This window comes from Schistosoma haematobium, chromosome 1 (genome assembly GCF_000699445.3).
Source record: "Schistosoma haematobium chromosome 1, whole genome shotgun sequence".
Taxonomy (NCBI): Eukaryota; Metazoa; Platyhelminthes; class Trematoda; order Strigeidida; family Schistosomatidae; genus Schistosoma; species Schistosoma haematobium.
The window spans coordinates 39,904,616-39,928,719 of record NC_067196.1 but is presented as its reverse complement, the minus strand read 5'-3'; the positions used below and the strand labels follow the sequence as shown (position 1 = coordinate 39,928,719).

The 24,104-nt window shown below is 36.9% G+C and overlaps 1 protein-coding gene across 2 annotated transcripts in view; it reads right to left on the bottom strand.

Moving 5' to 3' along the window:
- Positions 1 to 11,676: 11,676 nt before the first annotated feature.
- CBR3_3 (Carbonyl reductase [NADPH] 3) overlaps positions 11,677 to 24,104 on the bottom strand; it is a 24,249-nt gene continuing 11,821 nt past the window's right edge. For both annotated transcript variants that reach the window (XM_051218191.1, XM_051218192.1), the window contains 3 exons: positions 21,321 to 21,459; positions 19,414 to 19,477; positions 11,677 to 12,272 (listed from right to left, as the gene is read on the bottom strand). In XM_051218191.1, the coding sequence (XP_051074028.1) occupies positions 12,172 to 12,272; positions 19,414 to 19,477; positions 21,321 to 21,459 (304 nt within the window). In that variant the 3' untranslated portion in view covers positions 11,677 to 12,171. The remainder of the gene's footprint in view (positions 12,273 to 19,413; positions 19,478 to 21,320; positions 21,460 to 24,104) is intronic.

Sequence of the window (24,104 nt, the reverse complement as noted above, 5' to 3'; positions counted from 1 at the left end):
TAATTACGTCTCGTTCTACCAGCAGATATACAAGGAGAAAGATAAGAGTGAAGGGGATGGTTAGTATCTGATAAAATAACACCTGCCAGGAGTTCGCATGACTTTAGATGTCTATCCACAACCATATTAATTATGACCTTAAAAGATTCACCACACACCTTGCTAACTGCCTTCAGCACTCTCCGCAATACAGCAAATTCATATCTCAAAAGCCCGGGAAAGAATAATGAAGAACAGTAAAAAATAATAAGTAATATGCAAGAATTGACAAATTGTAAGAGTTAAAGACGAGTGATCTCAAGAGCATGCAATCTTTATATGTAGTAACTCAGACGGAAAACCTTCTTCGATAACAATAAAACATGAGAAGATCAAGAGAGATCAGAGGGAAAGGTAACACCAAGATAATTGACCTCCGACACTGTGTTTATCAAAGAGTCTCCGATGGTACAAGCATTTAGGATCTCAAAATGGTGTTTAGATGCCATTCATGTCTCATGCTGAAGTTAACAGCTTGACATTTAGACGGATTAAGTATAAGACCATTACCAACAGACCAACAATCAATACGAGACAAAAACTCTTTCATTTCTATGAGGTGTAAGGAGGAAGAGATAGGCATACATACAGTGAGATCATCCGCATATTTCAAAAAAGCGTTTTCTGTGGAAGATGGCAGGTCATGCAGAAAAAAGGAGAATAGAAGAGGTGAAAGAACAGCTCCTTGTGGTACACCTTCATGAGACGGTAGAGACTCTGAACACTTTCCTCCAAATACAGTGTACTGTTCCCATCCAAAGAGGTAGGAACATAGACAGTTGGTTATCCAGCTGTCAGTGTTGACGCTGATTAACTTGTTAAGTAAACGTTGTCTTGGTATAGAATCAAAAGCTGAAGTATAGTCCAGAAAAGCGCATCGAACATACTTCTTACCCTTTTCTAAGTTGAACACTATATTGCGATGCAGCATATAAGAAGCTTCTTTTGCATCTCTAAGCAAACTGATACGGATCAATATGCTCTTTTATCGCAGGCTGAAGTGGAAGTATTAATAATATTTCGATGGTTTTGAGGAAGGGTGAAGTTATTGCAATAGGTCTAAATTTCACATTCTTATCACCAGATACTTTCTTGGGTACAGAGATTATCTTCATCTTTCTCCACATTTTCGGTATGAGATTAGATGAGAAGGATCTGTTAAAGATAGCTGTGAACGGATAACATAGGACGTCAGCACACTTTTTAAAAAGGATGTTTGGGATACCATCAGGGCCTAAACATCGGGATGAATTAAGCGACTGGAGACATCTTCGTACATCAGTCTTAGTGAAAGTAGGAACACAGCTATTATTTAAACCCGTGGATAGAGGAAGCATCACATCAGATGACTGGCATACAAAAGACTTATTTAAGTCACAAACATTCAGCTTGTTATCGCTCCTAATATGCCTATCACCTTTGAGTTCTTTGAAGAGTTTCCACATACTCGGAGAGTTTTTACAAGACAAGAGTTGTTGAGTAAACATACAGTTGAGACGTCTAATCTCTAGGTTTATCAGACCATTTAGCTTACAAACTTCATTAGAGTTCTTCTCCTTGTACATTCTTTCTTTCATCCTCCGTAGTCGTTTTAGTTGTGAAGATGTAAGTCGGTTAAAACTTACAAAAGTGGTTTCAGTGGGACAACAAATATCAGAACAGAATTTAAGGTAAAAAGTGATAACATCAGTAGTGTTTTCCAGTGAGTCATCTGTAAATAATTCCCAGTTAGTCATATGAAACATGTTTTTCAGATTTCGGATACTTTCTTCTGAGTAATTCCTATATTTGACTTTCTTGGTTTGATGTAAGAGTATACTCGTCCCATGCCTTCCATATACTTTAGGTAGAACACGAATTATACAGTGATCCGAGCTAGACAATGGAGCACGTTTACGAGTCATATATATGCCAACATCATTAATGAAAACTAAGTCTAAATGAGCATCCAAAATTGTAGAGAAATCTACTACATTTTGGTGACTTAATGACGTAAGGAAGCTACAGTCACATGAATTGAAATCACCACATACAACTGAAAGTGAATCACTGAAGGCAGTAACAGCGAACTCAGTGAATTTACCAGCGAAAACAGATAGCGCAGATGATGTGCAGTCTGGAGTCACGTAGATATTGGTAACATAAACATATTTGTATTTATTCAGATGTTTTGGACGACATCTTAGAGTTAGACAGTCGATAAAGTCATTTGAAAACTTAAAACACACAAACGAAGATTGACACCAGTTTACGTTTACAAACGTAGCTACACTGCCGCCACACCTCTTTTTATCGTTTGATCGATCGTGAAGATAAATTTTGAAATCACGTAGTGATACTAGAAAGTCGTCCTGTAAATCACTTAACCAAGATTCTTGAATTGTGATGACACCACAATTACGATACATATTTTGACTTAGTAGGAATTGCAAATAGTCCACTTTGTTGATTAGTGAACGACAGTTAGAATTTAGCAGCTCGGGAATCGACATACGATTAATGTTCATTCTCTTTAACGCATATAGCCAACCACCAACAATAAAACAGTCCCGGAAAAGTAAACCTCATGGCCCGAATTACCAGACCTAAGGCCGTAATTAAATTCGTGACCCCTAGGATCTGCTGCCTTGAAACGACAGTTTCTTAGTTTTTTATTGTAATATACTGTTTTTCACCCTCAACTCTACCTATCTTACTAGCTCACGTTTGTTATGTTAATCTCTCTGCACTAGATCTGAAAGTCACTTATTTCTGAGAAATGAGTGTCATCACCAAATCACTTCTCATGCTCATTTCCAATTTAGTTCATTTAGATCTGTGTTGTTTAAAGATGCACATTCCTTAGTGCAGAGCTTATAGAGTACTCCTGACAAATAACATACTTATTCCTACTTCGTAGAACACTTGGTGGCGTCTCACTGATATTTATAGAGTTTGATTTCGCAAACAACAACTTGGTAAATATTATGACGTCGATATCCTCAGGTCGTTTGTAATTAAAAAAAGGGTTGGTTGTTAAAAATACATCTATCTTCTGTCATGAAGACTGTGAGGCACTCGTTTGTTAAAGAATGTTCATATACAAGGGTACTAACTACCTCACGAATAGAACAAATAACTAGACGTTAGAGAACTGAAGTTCGGGTTTCTCCCCAAAAATCAGTCTGTGGGCACCGCCTGTTTAATGTTGAAGGTACTTCTTCAACCCGCGTTCAAATCATACAAATTTTGATTCGTTATAAGAATTTACCTCATCTGTGTACCTTATTCTGGCGGCAAATCTCATCATGCGAGGATAAATAAGCTAGTTGCACGAATGTATAATAACTTGGATAAATGGCTTATGAATATATCGATATTGGAACCCTTCACCATCAAATATCGAGTAGCTTACGATGGGCACGGAATATTGTACCTCCACATTGTTTATTTAGAAAGCGTGAGGAGTAAAAGTACACTGAAATCATGTACGTTAGATGCAAATAAAAACACTTCATTTCTTGAAAGTCAGTCTATAAACGGGCTGTTATTAGTTTCATCGGTTATATCGATCATATTATATAATTGTTAGATCGTAGAAAAGCTATCTGACGATGTAGAACAACGAACACAAATGTCTATTTATGGTACTAATAGATAAAGAAAATAGATTTTGTTCTTTTCGTTTTAGTTCTAGTAGATTAAACATCGTTAACGTTTAGTACAGAGGAAATATCAGAGAAAAAAATAATTCATGTTACGGTGACGAATTTTAATTAACTGATTGCATTATGACTCAGAAATATTCATCCACCTAGTGCCAAGATTATTAACTTGTGGTTCAGCTTCATTTTGGGAAAATAGTAATTTATTCAAAAAACAATAAGTTAAAAGAGCCATGCCAGTTTGCTGACTACATCAAAATGCTACAAACGTTACAGCATTTACAGTGATGAGTTACCCATCCAGCATGATATGTTACTAGACACACTGGTCATAACAACAGGGTACTAAATTTGGTCATACAAAATGTGAATAGTATTAATGAAAGCCGAATGTTCACTATAAATTTTGGTACATATCATGGGGTTTGTGATGCATCGAACAACTGGTAGTGGATAATTAACGCGAGTAATGTTTTCAGCTGTCTGTGTCAAGACGCGATACTGTAGGTGTATAAACGGTCAGTTTTATACGTCAAATCTAACCTGTTACTCTGTGCTTCTTGATGGAGACCTCAGGTAACAAAGTTCACAGGCTCCTAGTAAACACAACTATTATTCCTTTTCAATCATCGGGGGTATTACTGAAAGCGTAAGACGAAGTCATATGTTCCATATATGCGTTTCGGTGTTGCATCTTGAGATAAATGCTGGTGAGTAAGCCAAGCCTAGGATGGTAAGCAAAACAAAATAAGAAACTTGTGAAATCCAAGAAACTGTAACTGCAGATGAGATGAATAATGGCTCTCACCCAGAACCTGTTTTATACCCATTTTATCATACGTCTACATGATTTGATTTGACACCCAAACAAATAAATTATTCCCATCTTCCCACTTATCCCATCATCCATACATTCCATATTGTTACTTCTTCACATGAGACTTTGTGGATGCTTAAGCATGTGCATGTTAGTACGTACATATCTATTTACTTGTTTCGCTTTTGTTCCCAAAAAGCACAGTGATTTACAACTCAAATAACATGAAAAACAAGTTCGAATTCTGATACCAAACGCTTACTCTTAAATCGTGAGCGATCAGTCAAAATATAATGTCCGTCCCGAAAAAATTCGTCAAAAAAACGTTCAATGACCAGGTCTTTAGAGCAAACTTTCTGAAATATCATACCTGCACGATGTGAAATTCAATTATGAATGAATAAGAACAAAGTTTGATTAAAAAAATATACACGAAAGCCAGTGAAAATATTGATATTCATAATGATGGTTCCTCTTGAACACACAAATGAATGTGAAGACACCAGGTATTTGGAGCTTGACAACGCTCTAACCAGTAACACCTAATTTGAATCGTACCCACCAAGTGAAATCACAAGTCGGAACCGAGGGCGTTCGAAAATATATTTGATAGGTTATCAATATATCGAGGGTTGACTGATCTAGACTGGCTGCGATTATAGGGGTTGTTGAGCACGGTGTTCCCACTCGTGATCTGGTATGGATGCACGACCGAGCGCCTTCAGTTAAGTGAGTTCAATAAAACTAAAATGGTCAGCACCCAATGTCGAGGACTTACAGAACCATTTATTCTAAGGATTTATTTACTGCTAACTTCGCCTGGAGTCCCTCCGGGGGCTACTGCCAGGCCCAAGCTCGCATAAATGAGGAGGGTTGGGCATGGGATTAGCGTCCCCATCCCGTAGAAAACTAACTCGTCAAAAAAACGCTAACCAGAAAAAATTATTCAAACCTTTTAAACTCTGCCCTGGGAGTCAGAAGGTCTTCATTTAGAAGAATTATGACGCCTCATGATGAAAGCCGAATTCCTTCGGAAGTTACGAGGTTGATGCCCCTTCTGACAACCACAACAAACATTTATTTAGGCACATGGAATGTTCGTACAGTGTGGGACACCGAGAGAGCCTTCCAAATTGGTGCGGAAATGAGGAGATACAACCTAGAGGTACTTGGAATCAGTGAAACACATTGGACACAAGTTGGACAACAACGACTAACTTCAGGAGAACTTCTGTTATACTCCGGCCATGAAGAAGAAAATGCCCCACATACACAAGGAGTTGCATTGATGCTGTCTAAACAAGCACAAAATACACCTATAGAATAGGAATCTCATGGACCAAGGATCATCAAAGCCTCCTTCAAAACAAAGAAAGAGGGCATTTCAATGAACATCATCCAATGCTATGCGTCTACGAACGACTACAATGAAGACGCTAAAGATCAATTCTACAATAGGTTGCAGTCAATCGTCGAGAAGTGCCCAACAAAGGACCTGACCATTCTGATGGGAAACTTCAATGCCAAGGTTGGAACGGACAACACTGGATATGAGGACATCATGGGACGACACGGACTGGGAGAAAGAAACGAAAATGGTGAGAGATTTGCAAATCTATGTGCCTTCAATAAGCTGGTCATAGGCGGCACCATATCCCCACATAAGCGCATTCACAAAACCACATGGACTTCACCGGATCACACCACGCAAAACCAAATCGACCATATCTGCATCAACAAAAAGTTCAGTAGGATGATGGAGGACGTCAAAACCAAGAGAGGAGATGGTATAGCATTAGATCATTAATTGCTGGTCGCCAAGACGAAATTGAAACTTAAGAAGCACTGAACAACGGGGCGGACAATATCACAAATGTTCAATACGGACTTTCTTCAGGATACTGACAAACTCAACAAATTCAAGATAGTCTTCAGCAATAAGTTCCAGGCCTTTCATGATCTACTCAATGGAGAAGGAACTACTGTGGAGAGCAACTGGAAGAGGATCAAAGAGGCAATCACTTCAACATGTCATGAGGTCCTGGGTCACAAGAAGCACCATCACAAGGAATGGATCACTGTTGATGCACTGGATAAGATTCAAGAAAGGAGGAACAAGAAAGCAGCAATCAATATCAGTCGAACAAGAGCAGAAAAAGCCAAGGCACAAGCTGAATACAAAGAAGTAAACAAACAGGTGAAGAGGAGCATCAGAACAGACAAACGTAAATATGTGGAAGATTTAGCAACGACGGCGGAAAAGGCTGCAAGAGAAGGAAACATGAGACAATTGTATGACACGACAAAGAAACTCTCTGGAAATCGCCGCAAACCAGAACGACCAGTGAAAAGCAAAGAAGGCAAGGTAATCACCAACATTGAAGAGCAACAAAACAGGTGGGTAGAACACTTCAAAGAACTCTTGAATCGACAAGATCCACTGAACCCACCCAACATCGAAGCAGCACCCACGGACCTCCCAATCAATGTTGGCCCACCAACAATTGAAGAAATTAGCATGGCCATCAGACAAATCAAGAGTGGCAAAGCAGCAGGACCGGACAACATCCCAGCAGAGGCACTGAGAGCAGACGTAGCGGCAACTGCAAGGATACTCCACATTCTCTTCAATAAGATTTGGGATGAGGAACAAGTACCAACAGACTGGAAAGAAGGACTTCTGATCAAAATACCGAAGAAAGGCGATCTCAGCAAGTGTGATAACTACAGGGGCATCACTCTTCTCTCAATACCGGGAAAAGTCTTCAACAAGGTATTGTTAAACAGGATGAAGGACTCCGTAGACGCCCAACTTCGTGACCAACAGGCAGGATTCCGTAAGGATAGATCGTGTACAGACCAAATCGCAACTCTACGGATCATTGTGGAACAATCAATTGAATGGAATTCATCACTCTACATCAACTTCATTGACTACGAAAAGGCATTTGACAGCGTGGACAGAATAACACTATGGAAACTTCTTCGATACTACGGCGTGCCTCAGAAGATAGTCAATATCATACAGAACTCATATGATGGATTACACTGCAAAATCGTGCATGGAGGACAGTTGACATACTCGTTCGAGACGAAGACCGGTGTTAGGCAAGGTTGCTTACTCTCACCCTTTCTCTTTCTCCTGGTGATCGACTGGATCATGAAGACGTCAATGTCTGAAGGGAAGCGCGGGATACAATGGACATCTAAGATGCAGTTGGATGATCTAGACTTCGCAGACGATCTGGCCCTTCTATCCCAAACGCAACAACAGATGCAGGAGAAGACGAACAGTGTGGCAGCAGCCTCAGCAGCAGTAGGCCTCAATATGTACAAAGGGAAAAGCAGGATTCTCCGATACAACACAGAATGCACCAATCCAATCACAATTGACGGAGAAGATTTGGAGGATGTAAAAACCTTTACGTATTTGGGCAGCATCATTGATGAACAGGGTGGAGCTGATGCAAATGTGAAAGCGCGGATCGGCAAAGTAAGAACAGCATATCTACAGTTGAACAACATCTGGAACTCAAAACAACTATCAACCAACACCAAGATCAGAATTTTCAATACAAATGTCAAGACAGTTCTACTGTATGAGGCGGAAACTTGGAGAACTACGAAAGCCATCATCCAGAAAATACAGGTGTTTATTAACAATTGTCTACGCAAAATACTTCAGATCCATTGGCCGGACACTATTAGCAACAACGTACTGTGGGAGAGAACAAACCAGATCCCAATGGAGGAAGAAGTCATGAAGACGCGCTGGAAGTAGATAGGACACACATTGAGGAAAGCACCCAACTGCGTCACAAGACAAGCCCTCACATGGAATCCTCAAGGCGAAAGGAAAAGAGGAAGACCAAAGAACACATTACGCCGAGAAATGAAGATAGACATGAGAGAAATGAACAAGAATTGGATGGAACTAGAAAAGAAGGCCCAGGACAGAGTGGGTTGGAGAATGCTGGTCGGCGGCCTATGTTCCATTGGGAATAACAGGTGTAAGTAAGTAAGCAAGTAATTTACTGCTAGAAATGTATCGTGAATATCATTTTTAAGAAAGTTTATCAACAAATCACAAGAACAGATGAACAGCTTTTCACAAAACAAACATAAAGGGTGCCGGAAACAATACCTTGTGAAAACCAGATGACTAATCAGAACAGATAGAAAGGACTTAAAGTCTTCTCTCGTTTAACTTACATATTACCAGTAACCGAACATTCGCGTCGTATTTTCGAGGATTATTATGCAACTGCCAACCCTGCAGAGCTGCTAAAATCTCAAATATTTTAATTATTTAAGGTTTCAAACTATGGAACGACAACAAAAGTCCAAAATGGAAGCTCATTCAAACTACGATTATTGGGAACATTAACAATAAGCTTCAGCCTTGTGCATTAAGTCCGTAATTTTGTATAAAATGTGTATTTTAATAAATAAGTGTACTGAAGATAACACATTGGTGAACGCAATTCTGTAAGACGGTATATTCGTCAGATGTGGTTGCACCGCACTTGGTTTAAGACCGTTACCGTCAACTAGGTGTCCAATAGATCCAAAATCAAATACATAAAATGGGCACTTATTCGGACTCACTGTAATATTCTTCTCAACTAAACAACGCAATAAAGCCAAAATACTCTGGTCATGAACCACCTTATCAGAACCATGAACAATGAGATCATCTTGATAAACTTCAACACCTTCAAGTTCACTGACTACCTTATTCATCAACTACTGATTTCGGGGATTTATTTACTTACGCGCACCAAAACTGGTACAAGTGAAGATTTCTTATACGCAAAACACAACAAACACAACTGATGTATACAATGGTTTATCTATTTTGAATATTAAGTAGAATGAAATCATATGTTTAAGAAAATTCCCAGTTATAACAAGCCACATACTGCATATCATGCTGAGCATAGTTCATAGTATATCGTGTCTTGAATTAATATCACAATCAAATACATTAGTGTTACGCTAAATAAAATACCACACTGAAAAACAAACAAATATTCTTTGAATAAACATCATATGAAATTAAAATACGGGAACGATGTTGAACGAAAATCACACTAAGTAAAAAAGATGCAATTTCGCATCATTCATTCATATCACTAAGAAAGACTGGAGCATCCTGTACTTATAGTTTTATAGGCTAAATTTTAATCCATCCACTGTCTTTATTGCACACAGCTATCAAACCTTTAAGTAAAGCACCAAAATCTGAAGAAGCTAATGAAGGCAACGTAACTTAAGCCTTTTCAGATTCTTTGATCCCAGTAGTGACATCCTGTTTCACTAAACAGACCTACAAATCATGTATGAGGAATTACAATCAGTAACAAACTATTTGAATGAATGGATTCTGTGCTCCCTGTCAGCAAAAAAGTCATGAAACAAACGAAGAGAGATATATGATCGCCTATAGATGTGGGAAATGCCCTTCGAAATTGCCGATCGTTAGAAACACTTTATAAAATCCTAATTACAGTGTTTGTTATCTGTGATAATTAGGAATATTTGAATTATAGTAAAAGCTAGGAATCCCAGAAATAACGCAACTTAAGTACGAAGGAATCATCAGTCAGTAAAAACACCACAACCGGGAAACAGATAAGTTTCACTGTCATTCGAAAGTTTCATTATCGTTTTTCGTTAAACCAGGAACCTTAACTCCCAATTCTGGAGGAGCACTATAAGTTTGCTCTCCATCGGATGGTTCGGAAAACTAGTCCCACGAAACTCTATGTAGTATTGACACTAGGCTTCGCTAGCGTCACCTAGCGCACTAGAGTGTAGCGAGTACAAAGTAACTGGATCCTCAAAAACAGTTCATTTTTCTAGGTCAAATGATCTAAACAATGTGAAAAGAAACTGGCTTTGTCAGTAACGTCCCTTGGCAAACTCCGTTTATTAGCATTCTGATGTAAGCTACAATTCCATAAGTGATTCGTTTTGACTTTCAGTGAATTGCCTCATTGAAAATAATTCGTGAAATATTGTGATGCTACTTGGAGCCCTGAGTTTTCAGGATGAACGTCTATGTAATGATGATTACCGACTGGATGGCCAGTGAAGAAACAAAATCCAAACAGTAAGGAAAACTTTTGGAGAATTTGTTATAAAATATCTTCATTATATATATATATGCATTAAATTGATTACCCAGGTGTTCTCAAGGCTTTTACTTTTCGTAGGACATCAATCATGTTTCTGATAGTGGTGTGGCATTCGCTAAATTTAACTTGTGTATGGTCAGAGAGCCTACTTTTCACAACTGATCGATACAAACAAAACAGACTGGCAATAAATGTCAAGTCAAGCTACGTTTGAGGCTAACTACAAAATCAATCTTTCCAGGTCTTGATTGAATTACATCCTCACCCCCTATTAAATCCTGTAACACAGGGATACTCATAAGACACTATAGTTGAGTTTCTTGATATCGAGAAAAGACCGTGTTCTGAGAGTTTGTTAAAGACAGCTAGCGCCAAGCTTACCATTGAAAACGAGAGGAGCCATACGTAAACCTCCCCTCAAATGTCCCAGTTCACCTGTTCAGTCGAAAAGGGAGACAAATTTTATTACTCTTTCAACTCCCCCAACAAGGTCGATCTACAAACAGGTCTGAGGTAGTTGTGTGAATGGTACAAGTAGAACGAAACTGATTAAGCATATAAAGTTGTATAACTGAGACCGTGGCACCCACATAGCACGTATTTATCGGAAACTAGTACTCGTATAGAAAGCACACAATTTTCAGCTTCCAAATGTTTAGTACTGCTTGAACAATAGGAGGATTCTCTCTGAAAATACTCCTTATGGGAAATAGTTGGAAGTAACTGAAATATCTGTACTCTTGCCAGATTTGGCGATGGAGTACAGCATCAAACAACTCATAGGAGGGATAATGGCTTATGTCAACCCGACCAATAGTTGGTGCTTTCGTGATGCTAGTCCGGTTGTGAAAATTTATATATATAACACAAAAGATGACAGTTACTAAAAGATGGTAATGTATTTTGTATTTTTTTAGATAAGCACTTCTCGTGCTCACCCACTGATCGTATGACCCATACGGCTTTTATCACTTTGTAGTAAGATTTGCGTGACACATACCTGGTCCACGTTATACAATAGTAAACGCACTCTAAATAAAGATAACATACCTTAAAAGCGAGTCACTAAATCAAGAACTCAAAAATATCACGTGATCGATGAACAACACGGTTGGACATCTGTTTCATAAAGATTAGGTTATTAGCCGATCTGTATGGTTGCATCGTCTGTGTATTAACACCGTTAAGTAGTACGAATCCTGCTCAAATGGCAATACAGACGTTCAAACGACCACATGCAGTCAAGAAATAACATACACCACGTAAAAACACACTGCAATTATATGCATGGGCCGGAATGAATTCTTAATATGAGGATGAATCTTACTGAAACGAACTAGATAAACTCATAAAATTATAAATCCTATGATAACACGTGAGGTACCAAGGGAAAACGCAGTAATAGGTAAGAAAAATTACTATTAGTAGAGGAATCACGTCAAGAAAATATTGTGATTCAGATTGCGAAATAGTAAAACTAGTCAATAACATTCTGTTTACATTCCCGAGAAACGTAAAATTGGCCTGAAGATCATTTAGACCACCTGACCACCTTCCTTTCGTAAACGAATTGATTAATTGGTTCCTTTGATTCAATAGGTAAAGTGGCCAAGTAAAAAGGTGTATCAGCACCTAAAGTAATAAACACAACAAAAACTTAATATTAGTCAAGTGCAAATCACTGATAAATGAAATCCCGCAAATCATACAAACAAGATAATGACCAAAAGAAACTTAAGAGGCATACTGTTATCCTTCGTTATATTTGGAAATATCCTGAAAAATATCTTCCGGTAAAAGATATGGGAAGATGCATGAGTTACAATTTTGGAACTTGCGCAACTGACAGCTAATTTCAATATGAAGTGTCGTAGCTAGATTATATTGTGAAAGTATACGAATTCATAGAATGTTGAGTAGTTCTGTGATCCACAGTACAGAAAACTAAATATTTTATGAATATGATTACATAAATGTTTGTATGTGTGTATCGACAGTTTTCTAAATGTCCTTTTTAATGATTGATTCATCAACGAAATCATTGATACATATAGGAAACGTGTTAACCAATTACCGAGACAGGTGGCTAAATAGCGATTTACACATCGATCCAATTACTAGAGAAACGATATTAATTTTAAATCTCTTATGTAATTCAAACTGACTACACGCAGATATTAGCAACCTTTCATTTAATTACTTGAACGAGTTTAATGATTGTGAAGAAAGGTTAGCTAATTAATCTCCCTGTCTCCGACCACTATTCATCTAGACCCTTCTCCCATCAATCAAGGCGTTATTTTATCCTGTCAATTAAATGCTTATTATAATACCCATAAAAAGGGAGGATTCGGTTGAGGAATTGCTGGGTAGACCCAGAGAGTGGAAGCTATGCCTAGACCGACGGATGTCATCGCACTACGATGCTTTATGGGACCTATTATGGTGCATCTATTCCTAACCTTCATCGCCTACGTGCCCCGTTAAATAAGACGCTGTCGAAGAACATAAAATTGGATTGGTCGAAAAGTTGTCAAGGTGCTTTTGAGAAAATTAAAAAACTACTAGTCTCGGATCTGTTGCTTGCCCAATACGATACATCCTTACCAATTGCGGTAGCATCAGACGCTTCGAACTACGACATTGGGGCAATTACTTTTCACATCATGCCCCATTGGATCTGTGAAAGTAATATCACATGCAGCTATGTCGTTAAATACAACTACAACAGGACGTAACTGCAGCCGGATAGAGAAGGAAGCATTGTCAAGTATCTTCGCCATAAAGTTTCACAAGATGACATTTGGACGTCAGTTCACGTTCTTAACTGATCATAAGCAATTGCTGACCATATTTGAATCGGAGAAAGGGATTCCGGCATATGAAGCAAACAGACTGCAACGATAAGAAACCACACTCTTGAGTTATGACTTCAAGTACCAACCCACTACTGATTTTGAACAGGCTGACGCTTTGTCTAGACTGATTGGTTCACAAGTAAAATAGGAAGATACTTTTGTGGCAGCAATTGAGATGGAAACAGAAGTACACTGAGTATTGTAAGACGCAGTCGATGGTTTACCAGTTACTTCCAAAGCTATCAAAGAAGCCACGGATGATGACAAGACATTAAGAGAAGTTACGGGTTATCTCCTCACCAAGTAGTCAAACAGTCGTTTTCAAGGAGAGCTGCTACAGTATTTTCGCCGGCGGGACACATTCATGATTTTTGACTCATTTATTATGTCCACTGACGAAATCGATGTCCAAAAAAATAACGTCGATTCCATAATGTACATTCCGGCATCAACAAGAAGAAATTATTGGCTCGAAGATTTGCTTACTGGTCTACAATGGCTCAAGATATCGAATACCGCGATTGTTCATCTCACCTGCAAGCAACCAAAAGTCCAAATAAATGTGAACCACAACAACAAAAAAGTGCAGTAGTCCCTGGGAGAGGCTACATGCAGATCTTGTCAGCCCAGTGGGAGGAAAATAGTTTTTAGTCATAGCAGATGTACCTACGAAATAGCCACAAATCTATACTATGGTAAATTGCACAGCCAATGAAACGATCAGCAAATCATTTGAATTGCTGAACTGTCTTGGAGTTCCGAAGACTTTGGTAACCGACAACGAGTCACAATTCACTTCAGAATCATTCAAGTACTTCTGCATCATTAGCGGAATTACACATATACACTCTCCACCTTATCACCTTCAGTCAAATGGACAGTCAGAAAGCTTTATCGATACATTCAAAAGAGCATTACTGAAAGAGAGACGAGGGGACAATTCAGGTAATTGCAAATTTTTTAACAGCTTACAGAACTAGGCCCAACCCTATTGTCCCAGATGGGAAGTCTCTTGATGAAGCTGTGTTCGAAAGAAGTATTCGAACCGTATTCGACGCCACGTTGCCACCTAAATCAGTTAACGGATGTAAGTTACATCAGAATATCTGAAGTTTTAATGTGAGTGATATAATGGTCATCAAGTCATACCTTGGAAAAAATCGATGGGAACCTGCAGACATTGGAAAAAGAATGGGAAATGTTTTGTACAAAATGGGTGGGACAATTGGAAGGCGGATTAGATACATCAACCAAATCCACACAGAAAAAAGGACGTTGAACACTGTAGACAGACGAGTGAGTCATCCAATCGAGATACTTGCAGATAACCCAATGACAGGAACGCCCAGGGACATTCGTAGTTAGAGGACACCAAGGAAATCGGAACGCCGCCGGAAACCAGTTATCAAGCTGCAATTAGACTCAAAGAAGTTTAATTTTTGAAAGGAGGAAGGTGTTTGGGAGACTCAGGATATTCCTCGAAAAATATCTAAAGGAGCCCTGGAAACGCTAGCAAGCACTTTATTCAATCAGCATCGAATAGAAGCATTTCAGAAACATCTAGAAAGTGAAGAGTCACGTATCACATTTCTGATTAGATGATTAACTATCCTGCTACTGTTTCGTAGGGTTCGATAATCTCCAGAAGCTCAGGGCTATCTGAAATACTATAAATACCTTCAATTTTCTGTACATAAACTAAATTTTGAGTAAAGCGTTCTTTACATAGCTTGCGCTTTTTCTCTTGTGTTCAAGTGGTCGTGTACATTTAACTTAGGGGTTACTAGAAGAGTTTAGAAAACCGATTCAAGCGTTCAATCAAAAGATTCATCAGGAATATCAGTTTTACTCAGTGTAGTTGTCACCCTCTGCGACCAACAACTCGAGACATAAATTTCTGTCTCAAAGCGAAGTTTTATCCGTTCGTCTAGAGATCCTGTTGGTAACGTTCGTGAATCCTAAGTATTTTTTGGCTGATAGAAGGCTTCTATGCAGTATCCAGATGGTCAATGAGTCATTATCACGAATTGCTGAGTAGCAATTATGAGAAAGACCACCAATTTGATCGCTTGACAGCCAAACAGAAGAATATGACTCATTCTTTATTGATCTACGAACATGCAGCTTTTGTTGTCATCGATTTTGTATGTGAAAGTCACGTAAATAAAATAATCGCCGATGTCTTTGATATGCGACAGTTTATTTGAACGATCGAAAATTCCAGGTCAGTGTAACCCTGATTATCTCTACTCCGTACGTTAGTTTGGGGCACATCGTGAAGTGAACGGTTTTCTGGAACAGTACATTTTTCCAAAATTATATCAAAACAATGTAGCTCGTCGATTTTCCGATGTCATAGATTTTGATTTTACCTACAACTGTAGTAAGAACGGTATGTTTCTATACGAAATAGTGGCACTAGATGCTTTCATGAAGACAATGCCAGTAGCATTTAAATTTATGGATAGAGAAACTTCCGAGCTGACTAGTAGGTTCTTAGTCTTTATTAAGACAGTTTCGTCAGGGATACCTGTGGGATTTTTCATCAATGACAACAGTCCCGCCGTAAACAATGCACTATCTGCCAACTTTTCGCAAGCGCATTATGTGTTATGTAGAATCCCGACCGTTGCTACTACCTTGACTTGGTGGTCGGGCTTGCCTATCGTGATGAACCAATCGGGTTAAACTGGCTGCAACAATCGTTCCTTAAGGTTCTACCATGCCAAACAGGTCAGTTGAAGAGCGGTAAGACTAAAAGCAGCAAATTTAAGGTCCGAAGGTGAAGTCATACTGCTGACTGTACAGAGATGTGACGGCAGTAAGGTGCATCTCTCAGACAACCAGTATGGCAGCGATGCTGTCTGCCCACAAAGGAAGGGTGGGGTTAGGAAAGGTAGACCCTAAAAATATAAACCTCGCCTTATCCCACGGATATCCGTCTCTGGCGGTAAGGTTCCAACAAGTACAGAACACGAAAATTACTCACAAAAAGGTTGTGTGTGACCGACCTCAAGCAGTTGTCCCTTGGGCACTGTGGTCACGCTCTCATGTCACTAAGACCAACTCTAACTCTATTTCCTTTTCAGGTACCTCTAGAAGAACCCTTTCACGGTATGGGCAACTGGAAAGTGAAAACCGTCCTAATATCTCTAACAGCACTCAAGATCACGGACTAACTGAATTATGTAGAATACATGTAATACGTAATCTGCTTCGGGGAAGGAAGAGGTACGTTTACTGTGTTTAACTAACAAGTCACTCATAGAATATCTCATCTAAAACATTTCGACAATTTCTTTGTCTAATGCATACGAAAAACACTGGACGGTGAGTGTAAACTTACCTTAATACACAAATTTGTGTAGATTCAACTCTAACAAAAACGATATTGAAGACGACAACTTAACATTTTCCCACAATCCAAAAAATAACTTTCACATTAAGAGTTTGAACCATGAGAAATGCTCTTAATGCAAAATAACACGAACTTCGTGGCACAACGCACAGGATGATAATGTTCAGCCTCAACTCTAAATGTCTTGTCTTGCGTTGTGTGTTCCATTTATTTTTAAGGAGTGGCTACTGGCTGCATGCTAGACTGCATGAAATGAGGAAAGAAATGTTTTAAAAAAGTGTTGTTCTATAAAATTCCGAATGAATAGAGATCTATTTCTTACTCCATGGAAACGTATTATGTATCGTTAGGGTTGTTATTACTATATACATAAGCCTATGTGACTTCTACAGGATGTGCAAACAAAAAGGCGTGGAAAATTAATAAGCTAATATTGGGTTGTAGTGTGAATAGAATAAGATGAATAAAATGTTTTCGCCACAGTAATTAAAGCCATTGGAAGAATTAAATGAAATAATATCAGACATAATTACGTGAAAAAATTTTGAGGATATGATAAACAATAATGCGGGAAAACTTTTCAAATAAAAAATCAATTAAATGAAAATATGATAATGATAACGTTGTGAGGCCACTTGATAACTTCGAATAAATTGAGCATTGGGTAGATTGTTATAAATAAAATAATATATTTGTAGTATCTCAATGAGTAAAAAGATTAGATTTTCTGACGTTTTGTGACTTCGTGCAAGCTACTTCTTCAGAGAATAAGTATTTTATATCTAATTTTTCTACTCATTGGGATACTACAAATATATTATTTTATTTATGTTGTCAGATCACTTTAAAGATAAGAATAAGATAGGCTTCGTTGCACAAAACAATCAGTAATTAACTTTTTATTTCGTTGATTTTTAATTTGAAAAACTTCCTTATTTAATATTATCTATTAAATCTTGATTATTTTATATTTGAATGTTTTTGATATCGTTTCGTTTAATTCATTCAGTGATTTTAATTATTGTAACAAAATATTTAAATTATCATACTACATTAATAGTATAATTTAGTGTTAACTTAATAATATTATGCCCGTCCTGTCATTTACACAGAATCTGTAGAACTTTCACTACCTTTTACTAATATTAGAATTGTCAGATCTGTATTTCCTGTCTGTATTCTCTTTTTTCCGTTTCTCTTCTGTATATTGTATGATAATACTTACTAATTCTCAGTGATCAGTCTTATTTTTAATAACTTTTGAGGGCAGGAGATAAACCTCACGTTGTTATCTAAGTGTATAGTAGTCAATAACTACAGTTATGTTTTAGTTGATTTGGTCACTCAATTGTAGATATTTTGGAATAGTTTCCATTACAGAATTAGTTGGAGGTATGAATTTTGCTGTGTTGCAGTTTTTTTATCACAAATGACTGTGCTACACTTGACACCGTAGCATGATGGAGTGGTATTTTCGTCATAGAAAACTTTAGATTTTTCACGCAAGACAGCAAAAATGACAAAGAACGAAACATGCTCTACGATAGCATTAATGATGATTCTCGCTTCAATTTTGTTGGTTGTCAGGTGAAGTGTTAAAATTGCGAACGAGAGTAGAGTTTATCCTCAGTCCTTTTAAGCGCTTTGAGTATTATGTCTAACAGCCATTGCATAATGTTTTATGTATTTACATAGAATGATGACATTCAATTTATTTATTGTTATAACTTCATTTTATTAATACTTGAATAATTTACTCCAGATTCAATCATTTTCACTGAACATTTGTTTTATCATAAAAACTAAGATTTCAAGGGTTTCTCGTTTTCCTTTTGAAATTGTCTGCTACTGTAATTTCGACACAGCTAACAACTGTCATTTGCCTATTCCATGTTGTTACAAGTAACCTTAAGTCGATTTTAGTAAGCAGCCTTCTATGATTATGCCAACACGGTAAGTACCGTAGCCCTTCGCAAATTGAAGTTTGTAATCCATTCCATGCATTTTCATTATAACAGTATAGTATTTTCGGAAAAACTTGAGTTTTTGATCACCAGACTTTACAGGTCACTTAATCGCGTGATCAAAAGGTTCGATTACTGCGAAAACACTAACGAAGTTAGCAATATTGTATTCAGGAATTTTGTTAAAGTGGACAGATTTGCTTATTTACATTTTAAGGTAACAGTTGTATACGAGGTACTTCGGACGGTCCTTTCGACATTATGGAGATCATATATAAGAAAGAACATGTCTTTTTATCACAATTAAACCTCTTACACACAATCAGTAAAATAATTAAATAAGCTTACTAACTGATTGCACATGTTATGCGTGGTCATTAAAAAATGATAGATAGAAAAGGAAAATAATATCTGCATTAATAAAATGATTCTTTGGAAATTATTTATATCACGACTGTCAGTCATATCTATTTTCTATTGACGTTAGGAGTGTAACTCAATTCCTTAAGTATTAACTTTATCACAAAAGTAAAAATCACAACAGATATGCGAACGTTTAGAGGTTCTGACTAAAAAAACAGTTGGACACTCACCCTCATCAGCTGTTTTGGTTCCCTTGTGACTAGTCATATCAGTATCGCAATAACCAGGACAACACTGTCAAATTAATAATAAAAAAACTCAAAATTAACTCTTTTGATATGATTATATCAGGTGTGATGAAAACCTAGTAATTTTAATCTGGAAACAAACTTTTAAATAACCTAATTTAAATTTTGGGATTAACAAATTGTTTTATTACTGTATGTGATCATTACGTAGAACAACATTCATGAACGATAAATTCAACAGAAAATAATCTTAAGAATTAAATTTAAGTACATAGGATAAGAATATTATTTCCCTTAAATGGCGTACATGTTGAAACTGCAAATAATTAGCATTTTAAAGATCACTTTGTTCGAACTAATTAACTAAGAAATAAGGATAAATAGATGCTTTCAAAACTAACCATAAACACATAGAGCTCAAAGAATATCAAACTCAAAGAAAATGATGGAAGTAGGTTAAATACAAATTGTCAGCTTTTAGAGGAAAAGGATAACTATATTATTGATATTATTATTATGTTAACTAACAAAGATAACTTTATACAATATGATGTGGTAACCAATTCATTATTACATGAATAAATCCAACGAATAACTTGATTGAATTATTTCTCGTTCTATGCTACTCTGATTGTAATTCAAGAATGGATATCATTCGCTACCAATCTAGAACTTATACATCATAAGTCAGGTTAATTCATCCAACTTTTATATAGATATTTCTAAACTTGACTAATGAGAATGTATTCAAGTTTGAAAATGTGACAACCTTATTAGAAAATTCTAGCAAACTACTTTTGCTTTAAATGGAGCAATTTTCCTGTTAAGTTAATGCTTTTAATATCTATAAAACTTATGTCTGAAATAACCTCAACCAACTGATATTTAGAAAATTGCAGCGTTTCACCCGACAAACTGACTTGAGTTTCCTCAGCGAAATAATTGAAATCAGGACTATCAAAAATAAATAAGGTTTACAAACGAATTGTTCGTTCTCATTTTAACGAATATGGACATAAACTCTCATGATAAAGTTGGTTTTTTCAGTAGTAAATTGTAGTGTTTACATTAATTCAATTATCAATACATAGAGGGCCAAATCTAATTTTATGTCATGGAAAAATTTACGGAAAAAACTGCACCCATGAACATTGACAAATATAAACAACAGTTCATTTCAAACGAAATGACAGTTTCTAATAAAACTCCCTATAACAACGCGACGAAAATTTAGTGCAACTTAATTACACAAATAAAATTATTATGATGCTTGAGTAATTTATTTTAGAATCTCAAGAACTAAGTGATGCGTAGGCGAGGAAATTAATGATTGGTCGTTTGCTTAGTCAGACTAGTAGATAATCTGACAGATATTAGATGAGTTATATAATTCCTTACCGTGATTGTTGTCGGTTTTTGGTGTGGAAATATACTTATGATCTAGTTAGGCTAATCACGTGTTCTTGATCTGAGTTGTGCTGAAGTACTATAGAATAAACATTGGAACGGTCACTAGAGTAGATATTCGTTCAGGGTAAAATAACGTCTCATTCGTGCAAACGGGAAAACCGAGCGTTATAAAATCAAGATATCAACAAACCAATAGGATCACGACACCCAAGTCTTACAGCTCAAAAAGGGTTACAAGCACGTATTGTGGCTTCCCACATTTTGGATTGACGAAAAAGTATGCAATACATAATAACAAGATAATCAGTTACTTCGTTATGGATAAATATAGCTAATTTGAACTATTAATGGATTTGTATATAATCACTGGATTACCTGGTATTTTATTTCACAAAACGAATACTATTCTAATCTTAAGATAAGAACGATTTGCATAAAAATAGACACAAACCATCACAATATCAACAAAACAAACTAACCGAATTTATCACAATCCCTCTTGGATCATCTTTCAGCATTTCACCGAAAATAAATGAAGCCTTTGTAAGGCCCATCTTAGACACACCATAAGCATTTTGTGGCCAACCTTTTTCAGAATAAGTGCCATCCTCAGCGGACCTAATTACAGATTTGAACAAAAACCAATTACCCAGTAAATAAATCTAGAAGGATTGAAAACTAATTCAATATTTAGGTGGATATAGTCACCTCGCAAAATAATAGTACTGAAAAATTAACAGGAAATAAATTTAGGAAATCATATACTAAGGACGATAATCGCTCCCATATATGGATCAAAAGAAGCCAATCTAAACTGGTAGTTTAAGATGAAGGTTTTCGTTTTCCAGTCTATCGAAAAACCCATGATACTTTGGTTATTCAGTGAAAGCTTGAGTAGGAACCAACACCCTACATACTGCTTGAACAGCAATCAGTAAATTTACTGACCGCAACCGCAACGGTTTAGAGTAGCCACCTTTTATACAAATACAACCGGTTATGACAGTAAACAGGATAACACCTCAAGACTAGTTACTCGATGATTTCTCTGCCATGACTAACATTTAGGAGCTTCATACTTAGTCATTTACTTAGGCCTGCTACCCTACGTGAACCATAGGTCGCCGATCAGGATTCTACAAGCAACTCTGTTCTATGCTCACATTCCCAGTGGTTCACAAGTGCTACTCATGGTCTCGATGTCTGTCTCCAATTTCCGGATCTATGTGTCTTTCGGCCTCCCGTTTTTCCTTCTGACATAAGGATCCTAAGATAGGACTTGCCTTGTGATGCAGCTTAATGATTTTCACAAGTTATGTCCTATCTACCTCTAACGTCTTTTTCTAATTTCCTCTTCATCTGGAAATTAGTTTGTTTCCCGCCACAGTAGGTTACTGATGATTTAGCATGGTAGATAGACCTGAGGTATCGTGCGTAGACAATCATTTATAAATACCTGTACCTTCTTGATGATTGCTGTGGTAGTTCTCTAAGTTTCAACTCCGTACAATAGAACTGTCTTGACATTTGCACTAAAAATTCTGAACCCGACATTGGCTGACAGTTGTTTTGAGTTCCGGATATTCTTCAACTGTAGGGATGCTGTCCTTACTTTGCCAATCCGTGGCTTCACATCTGTATCACATTACCCTTCTTTATCAATAATGCAGTTCCGGTGCGTAAAATTTCCACCTTCTCCAGAGCTTCTCTATCGAGTGTGATTTGGTCGGTGTCGCTGTGCTATATTTTAGGATCTCAGAAAACTTGTCTCACAATAATTTTAACTTTTACTCAACATGATTAAATCGTTAGGATGACCGGAATGTGATATAAGATTGTCTGGACATTGGCCAGATTTTATCTTATTAAGGATATTGCTGACCTCTTTCTGTAACTCGCAACCGTTCTATATTTCAGCTGGAAATTTATCAGATTATATATATGGTTTCAAAGTGTGATTCCGAATTTGGTCGCTTGAACACATGCTCTTTCAATAAACTGATGAGAAATCAGATTTAATGAACACATCATTAAATTGGAGAATTGATTTCACTTTTGTGACTGAAAATAACATATTTTTAGATCTCTGAGACTTGAAAAACAGTAGTTTGGTTATACCTGAAAACTGGACTTCAGTGATAACTTGGACTGAAAACTGAGTTATAACTGGGACCATACAGCTGTAACAAAAAAACTGAAACTTTTAGACCAACGCTGTCGCCACTGTTATTTCGGAAGAAAACCAAAGGTTGTTTCCTTGTGTTGGATCATATTAGGTCAAATGTGGTCAGATCATAATGGCACGAAAGCAGTTGCATGGTTACTCTCTGGTCCGATTATCGATTAGTTCACCCGTATTCTTAATAGGATTGATGACCTATACTGTCTACATTTATAGACTATAATCGGAATATATCATATTCTACATATGGTTATACTGCTGGGAGGACATCAACCTTACCGGAATCTTCAATCATCTATAATTGTGGATTTTGGTACCAGGCTCAATCAGAACACGCACAAACCTGCTGAATTAAGTAACGTCTCTAATTTTTGTTGTCTTTATAACATTTAACTGATATATGTTAACATTACTATATGTACTTAATAACTCGGTTATCATTTTTGAGTTCATATATTGTTTGGTACATCACAAAGCAATTAAATCACATACGATCACACAAAAGCAGTCAGTGTTAATAAGCGAATGTTTGACAAGGCCCGAATGTGGCTTGATAAGGACTAATAGATTGTTCTGTTCAGAAACTTGAATAGCGGCAGTATATTTATATGCGGCAATCAACGGGTCATGCTATGTGCGTTCACCGGAAAGGAAGATCAAAGATCATGTTTTAGACAACAGTTTTGTAGTCAGTAACGGCAATTGTACAAGTTATTAGAATTAATTTAAAAAATGCAAATAATATTAAGAACCAATTACAAATAATTCTATTCTATCGTGTCCTACAACTATTTGACTGTATTCTAAGTTTTTTATATCATTGTGTTAAAAACATAAAATTGCCTTTTGTTTATATGCTTAAGAGCGCTCTTTAAAATGACAGTGGTATTTTACATTGCTAAGCTAATTCTATCACTTTAATCGTTTGTCACGAATTAAGACTGAATTTATTTCAGTTAAAGCAATCAAGAGTACAGTTTATTATGAAAGTAATTTATCATCTGTACCTTTGAGTACATTGGTTCTTTTTGTATATCTTTGCACTTCGGGTTCTAACAATTTACAGTTTCTCACTTTTTTC